The sequence below is a fragment of the Gossypium arboreum genome, chromosome 7, assembly GCF_025698485.1.
Source record: "Gossypium arboreum isolate Shixiya-1 chromosome 7, ASM2569848v2, whole genome shotgun sequence".
Lineage (NCBI taxonomy): Eukaryota > Viridiplantae > Streptophyta > Magnoliopsida > Malvales > Malvaceae > Gossypium > Gossypium arboreum.
In genome coordinates, this window is record NC_069076.1 from 103,818,683 (window position 1) to 103,826,860 (window position 8,178).

The 8,178-nt window shown below is 29.0% G+C and overlaps 1 protein-coding gene and 1 long non-coding RNA gene across 2 annotated transcripts; one reads left to right on the forward strand and one right to left on the reverse strand.

Annotated features, from left to right (window-relative positions):
• Positions 1 to 1,704: 1,704 nt before the first annotated feature.
• Positions 1,705 to 3,949, reverse strand: LOC108469676 (trihelix transcription factor GTL2-like). Its single transcript, XM_017770661.2, has 2 exons — positions 3,483 to 3,949; positions 1,705 to 3,395 (listed from the first exon to the last, which is right to left on the reverse strand). Exons 1-2 carry the CDS (start codon positions 3,947 to 3,949, stop codon positions 2,081 to 2,083), a joined length of 1,782 nt encoding a protein of 593 aa, XP_017626150.1. The 3' UTR covers positions 1,705 to 2,080.
• Positions 3,165 to 4,102, forward strand: LOC128295188 (uncharacterized). Its single transcript, XR_008285524.1, has 2 exons — positions 3,165 to 3,606; positions 3,706 to 4,102. It is a non-coding gene; the product is annotated as an uncharacterized LOC128295188 (long non-coding RNA).
• The last annotated feature ends 4,076 nt before the right edge of the window (positions 4,103 to 8,178 follow it).

Genomic DNA, 8,178 nt, shown 5'->3' on the forward strand with positions numbered 1-8,178 from the left:
TAAAAAAATCTAAACCTAGAAAAACTACAAACCCAATATGATGAAACTGGAAATAACATAAGATCCAAAATATCTTATTAATGTTAATTAAATATGAAAACAAACACAAAAAAAAACTCTAAAAAATAGGCTAATTAATTCATAAATTATAGGCACAATTACAAATTATTGATACAATGATAAAAAATTACAAAAGATTACAGTTTTATTATTATATTCATTATAGTTAAAGGTGCTTATCGCTTTAAATGTAGATTGATATAAATTACACTAATTATGTTTATTATTTGAAGTTTTTCTTATAATTCACTAAAAACTAAAATAAAATTTGGGTAAGCGAACCTAGTTGAAGTTCAATTTTACCCAACTCTAACCTATCTCTTTTGTGTAAGGAAAAATATAAATAATGTTTTTATATCTTTTGAATTCAATAATGATAGTAATATACATTAAAATAACAAAAAAAAATATTGAAAAATGAAAAAGCCAAAATTTTGATAAACCCAAAAAGAAAATTATTGGCTGTTGAAGGCTGTATGAGTTTAATTGCTGCTGGATACAAAGCAATGGAAAGGAAAAAGCAATGAAAGAAGATTGCAGAAAAACAAGTGGAGTGGTCTGCTGGAAAAGTAAAATATCAGATGCAGGCAGCCATGTGAGAATCGGGTCACAACCGTTCGTGCATGCTCTTCTTACAACGTTGATGTCATCTCTCATCTGTTCATTAAAATCAATATATACGTACTCAGTTTTTTCAGATATTTCATTTTCAACTCTATAATGGAAGAGTGAAGGAAACCCCCCACCATTCTCATATCATTTCTCTTCTGTGTGTTGTCTTGTCCCATGCCATGCAGAAAATAGGCCCCACACACACACGTACTTTCCATTTGCATGCACTGTTCTTCGGAGAAATTTCATTATATGCTTCTTTTTTACCCCTAAACAAAACTATACCATCTACATCAAATACAATATTAATGACATGCTAGCTTAGCATCTTCTTTAAAGAGAGTGTTGTATAGGTTTTATAGGTAAACGTATCATTAAGATCCGTATCCGTGTATTAGAAGTTATATTATATTTTATTTTTTATTTAAAAGAATAAATAAATTAATTTTATATATTAGATGAAAGAGTAAATTAATTCTTTCAATTGAAAATTTTATCTATTTCTATTATTAAAACTCATGCAGATGACAAACCAACTAGACTTACACGTGTGCTACATATACCTCATTTTAAGATACAATGACCAATTTTTAATTAAATCATATGTAATTACATATCATTTTGTATTTAACATGATTCAATTTCATGTCCTAATTATCAATTAAATGAAACTGTTCTTATTTTTTAAGATACAAGGGCACTCCTTATTTAAATAATTCCTCCTCTCAAAATTATCAGTTTTTCTTTCTACTTTAAAAAAATGGACCATTTTACTCAATTTTTTTTAATTGACAAAAACCTTTTTGCACAATTTGAAAGTAGAAAGACAGAAAAAATGCACCCGTGCTATTACAATGACATATACAAATGCTAACTTCATTTGCAAGTATATATTGAGTAGTGTTGTTTCTCAAGACAGTTTATATGTATATATATTCTATCTGTTTCATTAGTATCATACAAGCACAAACTTCCAACAAATAATTCAACTTGGACAAAAATAGATTCATCATAGCAGCCAAAGCAACGACATTATTATTATGAAGAGAAGAGGGAGACAAAAGATTGAGGTTCAAATTTTGAAACAAAATCTTTAGACAAAAACTACCCATGGTCCATAAGCAGATGATACAAAAGCAAAAAAAAACAAAGAAAAAGAGAAAAAGCAATGGCTAACACATCAAGAAAAGTTCAGATGTCCCCATTCACTTTATTTCATCAACTATTTTATATGGACTGAATCTGAAAGTACTAAATTCATATCCTAATTCCTTATAGACAGTCAGTTTGTAATGAAATTTTAGTTCAAACCCATAGTTGATGGCAACATTGTGGAACTAAACGCACCATCATATGGAACAGATACTTACCTTGTAGCTGACTGCTTTTTACCATTTGACCACAATTCTCATTCTCCCTTATCACTGTCATTATCATCACCATCTAGTTCACTTTCATGGCTTTCATTGTACTTTACCTTGCTTCCTTCTGCTACATTCTCACCAACTATGCCATCAAAATCCAATTTTGGGATGTTCATTTCAGAATCTTTAAGGTTCCCACTAATGTTTACTTGTGCAGTGACAAGGTCTCTCTCAGGAAGATAGGCTTCTAAAAAGTCTGAATCACCTTGCTTTTGTACCTCAATGTCATTGTTAATCAAAGGTGTTGGTGAAGTGGGACAAGTAATGGGTATTCTTGAGTAAAGCTGACCCAATTGATCAAAATAACTGCATGTTTTTGATTTTTGAGAACGTTTCTTACCACTTTCTTTGCTTTTCCTGAAATACTTGTTTATGTTTTCCCACTTTTCTTTGCATTTTTGGGCACTTCTTTGATAACCAAAGGAAGACATCAAAGAGCTCACTTGTTCCCAAACAGGTCCTTTTAATCCAGGTTCTCGAAACTTTGATTCTAAGTCACATCTCACTTGAATCAAGGCCTCAACTTCAGCTATAGGCCACCTGATACTGTTATCAACTTTCACTCCATTGAAGGGTTCCATTGCATTTCCAGGTTGCTGTAATGGAGTCTTTCCAGGAAGATTGATGCTTTCACCTGTAATTTTCTCCAAATAGGAAACTATAAGAGCTTCTCTACTTGAAGCTAAAGCTTGTTCATGTGCCCTTGCAACGGCTTCCCTATTGTGTTTTTCAGCCTCTTGTTGCCTCCATGATTCTTCTTTCACTGACCTTTCTTTCTCCATTCTTTCAATAAATTGCAAGAACCTTTTATGGAGACACTCTTGATGGTCAGTCACTTGCTTCACCAAGCTCTCGAAAAACACAACCATTGAACTCAATTGCTCCTTCATTTTCATCTTCCTCTTCTTCTTTTGAACCTTCCTTAATGAAGCTTCTTTCCCAATAGAAGCTTCGGATCCATGATCAACCCCAGTAGCAACAACATTACCACCCCCACCATTGGCACCTACTACGTCATGCTCTTGAAACTTAGTTAAGTTCATGGAAGGGCCAACATTTGCAGGCGAATTCTCGCCTGTGAGAGCAGACCCTGAACCAGCTTGAGCAGCTTCTCCACGCTTTCCAAGTCCATAAATTGCTTCAAGCTCACCAAACAGTCCATATTTACTATCCAAATTCCTGCTTCTCTCACTTGTAGATTGACCAGGTTGTTGCAAAACTTTGTTGTACTTAGTCCCCTCTATCATTTTAGCTCCATCTGCACTACACTGCCTATCATCACATCTGTTTAAGGGCTTCCTGGTAACATTTTAACAAACACATGGCTGACAAAGAAATCAACTTTGAAAAGAAAAGAATAAAAAAAGAGCAATCTTTATAAATTACCAAAAGGGTTCTTTGATGGGAAAATCTTCTTGAGGAGGCAAACAACGGGGCAAGAAAAGGGAATGTTGTTGCTGTTGCTCATTTCCATGGAGAAAAGTAGCACCATTTTGCTGATGATTCAAAGGTAAAGCAGCCTCTTTTTTCCCACTGTTTTCGTTAAGACCCAACTTGAAATTAACAGCCAAAAAGGGTTGTTGTTGTTGTTGACTATGATGATGAACAGGTTCTGGGTGTTGAAATGGTTGAAACTGATGGTGGAAAAGCTGATGGGTAACTGGATTTTCATGTTGTTTATTATGTTGTTGAGAAGGGTAAGGGAAAACAGGTTGTTGTTGGTGATTATGAGGATTGGAAATGAAGAAAATTGAAGCGGATGAAGAAGCATCATCATCCTCCATGAATTGCTGTTGTTGTAGATGATGATGATGATGGTGGTGATGATGGGCACCATATTTGATGGGATGCATTTCTTTTGAAGGTTTTTTTTCTATTTTTTTTTTAATGTTTATTGAACAACATTAATCCAAGAAGGAACCAAACGAGGGTCTTTCTTCATAGAAATGTTGAATTAAACACTGATTTTTTTTTAAAGGAAAAAAAGAGCAGCTGTTTTATGGGAATGGGATTATAAATTGTAACATTAGATATTTCTAGAAGTGGTATAGGGTTTCGGTTTATACAAAAATAAATAAATAAGTAATTTTTAATATTTAAAAATAAAATTTAATATTTGAAGACATGGTTTTAGGTACATTAAAATTTTTATTGTAATGAGTAATTTTAGATATTATGTTAAAAAAATATATAATCAAAATTTATAATGAAATTATTCAAAAAAAAAACAATGAGTTAATATATATAATTTCTCTTTCAAGTGATGCAGGGCGGTTCAGCTCCAGCAATAGGTGGTGGATCCGATTAATAATAATAGGGAAGAAAGAACAAGGTTTATACCCTATGAAAACCGTGAAGTACTATTCAATTAACGCATTTGGAAAATAATTACTATTTAGTGGATGGTTATGCAAAGTCTTAGTTTTGGTCACTACTTCATAGTCCTACCTTAGTCATCTTTCTCTACGAGTTACATTACAGGAAATCAATGATATAGCGGGGTCTTTTTCACCTTTAGCGGCATTTATAAAAGCCGCAAAAAAACTTAGCGACACTATCAAAAATGCTGCCCAGAAAGCCGCTAATATTATCGTCTAATATAGCAGTGTTTTGATCACCTATAGCGGCGCTCTGAGACTGCCATTGTAAAATATTATAGCGGTGATATTTGAGTAGATCTTCTTATTAGTTAATTTATTAGTTTGAGTTTGAAAGTTTGTCTAAAATTTTAAAAAGTAAGCTCGTTTAATATATGGGTCGAATTTGAACTTAAACATTCTAAGCTCAAGCTTTCGAGCCCAGCACAATTCAACCCAACCCGTTTTTGTAAATTTATACTATTTTATATAATTTATAACATAAAATGTGAAGAAATCAAATTGCAACACACTTCTCGGTTTGCAAATAGGATTGTTGATAACCTAGCTAAGATAGCAAGAAATCACCTCATAAGAATGTATGTTTCCAATCATGCACTAGAGGATACCGCTTCGATTCTCTTGCAAAATAGTGTAGGGATGAACATTGATGCTATTGTTTAAATTGATTGGTTTTTTTCTGTCCAGCTTCTTTCTTTTAACAAAATATAAATAAATCTATAGTACTATATAACACTACTATAATATATATACATTTAAAAATATTAAGATGACTGTATATGAACTTTTAATAAAAAATATAAATTTATTAAATATTAACTTAAAATTAATATAAATATATTTTTAAATTTTGTTAAAAATGATATGAACAGATCAAAAATGGACTTGAGTTAGTTATTTACAAATATGGGCGGGCTTGGACAATATTTAGACCCATATTTCGGTCAGACCAACCTTAATAAGTTTAAAATGTGTTAATATCATGCCTAAATCCGACCAAAACTCAACCTAACCCATAAACACTTCTAAATATATTTAAACCAAAACCTTATTTTTAAATATATTTTAAATGTATTTTAAAATTTATTAAAATTAGTGAGATTTTATATCACTATAAAAATAAGAGAAACTCAAATATTTATACTATTGTTTAAGTGTCTTACTAAATTTATGTCACTTACCAATTGATCTCAACTCAATTAGAAAATTAAAAGGAACAATTATTATTATAAATACATTTTATATTTTTTATATAAAATCTAAAAAATACACGAACTTAATAAGATTTAAATCTAAAACATCGTAACTTTTATATCTTAATTTCACCATGTTAATTAAAACCCCATTTATGTTGTATATATATTTTTAATTTTATTATATAATTTTTATTCACGTTGAATTGCAATCTAACATATATATTAAACTAGATTTATGGTTTTAAGGTATAGAGAACACGTGGAAAATTATATAATAAATATATTTATTAAAAATATAAAAATTAATTAATACTTTAATTATATATTTTATTTTATTAAATTTTTATTGATTTATTAAATAAAAAACTAAGATACTTTAAAATATATATAACTTAAATTATAAATATAAAAATATTTTAATAATTTTCATAATTGAATTAATATCCGTAATAACGATTTAATAAAATAATTCATATAAAAAATCCAATATTACGAGACAAAGGTATGGTGGGACCCAAAAGAACCGTAGTATTTTGGAATTAAGAACAGAAAAGGTGACACGTGTTAGAGTGCAGAAATTAGAGACAACATGGAATTGATGTGCACGTGAATCGGGTACAGTAAGTTGTCGTCCTGTCCCACACTCATCTCCTTCGTTTTTGACATTTCATTCAGTATATTCCTATACTCTTCTTTTGGGAATTTAGTTTCTTATTATAATATATAATTACTATAAGTTGAAGTTAATTCAATTGAAAATTTATTGCAAAATAATTCATTTATAATGAGTTTAGAATTCTTTTATAATTTTTATATAGAATTTATAAAAAATTAAATTATGTCATTAAATTATTAATAAGTTTATATTTTAATATTTAATTTTAAAATGTTATAAAATAGTCAATGTCTGTTAAGTTTTTTTTTTTTAAAGTACAATTAATTAGCTTCAAGCGATAATTTGACGACCGGTAAAGTGGATTAATGCCCATTGATGAGTAGAAGAACATATCTTAGATTCAAGTTGATTTGGCAATCAGTATAGAAGATCGAAGAAGAAAATTATTTGAATTTTGGTTCGCAGATTCAAACATTCAAAGTTATTTCATAAAAAAAATAAAATGTAAAAGAGATGGGAAATAAGAACTTTCGATTGATCAAGATGTGGGAACAGAGAATGCCATACAACGGAAATTTTAACTGTCTTGTAACTTAAATAAAAACTTTTGAATAGTCTAGTAACCATTTTGAGTGACCAAAATATAAACTTACTATCATGTAATTTTTAAACCATCAAGTTTTCTTAATTTTTCTCCCCACTGATAATATGAGTAAAAATATATTTTATGTAAAAATATTCTTCCCGATTTACTCAACAATAATTATAGTTAAAGTGGTAAAAAGAATTATATATAAAATTTATTAAATATATGTTGATTTCTTTGTTTCTTTTCTTAAAGAAAATGTAACTTTATTAAAACAATCAAAATAAGATAATATACAAATACCAAAGAAAAGGATAAATTAGATTTCAATAAGCTTATCCTGTGCACATTTCTTAACGTCATTCATCTTCATTAGTGAAATCAAATGTGGTATCACAAAATAAAATTGGGGAAAATCATTCAGAGATCAACCTCATTCAATGTGATTCACATAAAATAATGTCATCTTCGCAAGAGAATAAAATATTTTATTAGTAACCCGGTGCATCCAACAAAAAAGCATATTATAAAATTTAAGTCTAACTATTAACATTGTTAAGATTATTTTGTTAAATTTAAGTTCATTACAACGTCATTTTTTAGTTACATTGTTACCAAGTGGGTTTTTTTTTAAATTTCAAAATGTCACACCAACAAAATTAACAAAAACATTAACAATGTTAATAGTTGAACTTAAATTTTAAATCCAAAAAATAGATTGACTAATCCTAAAAATAAAAGTATAGGAACTAAATTTCAAATTTATATAAAGTATAAAGACTTATAACATATTTAACCTTTAAATTTTTATTTTTTGAAATAAGTATTTCAATTCAGTATTGCCACTATGTATATTCATACATAGATATTAAAATTTAAATTTCAATGGCTTAAAACTTTTGTCATTGGTGAAATGAACTATTGGGTGACAAAAGATTTGAATTTAAGTCTTCATTTTCAATCTTTTATAGAAAAATAATTGTTGTTATTGGGTCAAGACGTTGTTAATTAATTGTAATTCGGTTTTAAATAATTATTAGGTCATAAATATGTTTTTATTAAAAAATAAAATTCATTATAAATGTAATTAGTTGTGTTGGATATAATGTAGTAGATTGTTGTTAGGAAAGCCCACAATAAGAAAAAGCTAAAAACTCAAAAAATATTGTTGCTTTGTGTATGGGACTGGACCTACATCATTGCTTGGACTCAACTTCTTTAAAAAAGGGGAAAAATAGCAATGCTAATCAATCAAGGGTTAGGCCCATTTTATACTTGGTTAAAATTAAGGACATATTGGAAATAA

Excerpts from the sequence above, each read along its gene's own strand:
- LOC108469676 (XM_017770661.2), bottom strand. The coding sequence starts at position 3,949 with ATGCATCCCATCAAATATGGTGCCCATCATCACCACCATCATCATCAT. Across the intron at positions 3,396-3,482 it reads CCCATCAAAGAACCCTTTTG|GAAGCCCTTAAACAGATGTG; the intron begins GTAATTTATAAA and ends AAATGTTACCAG.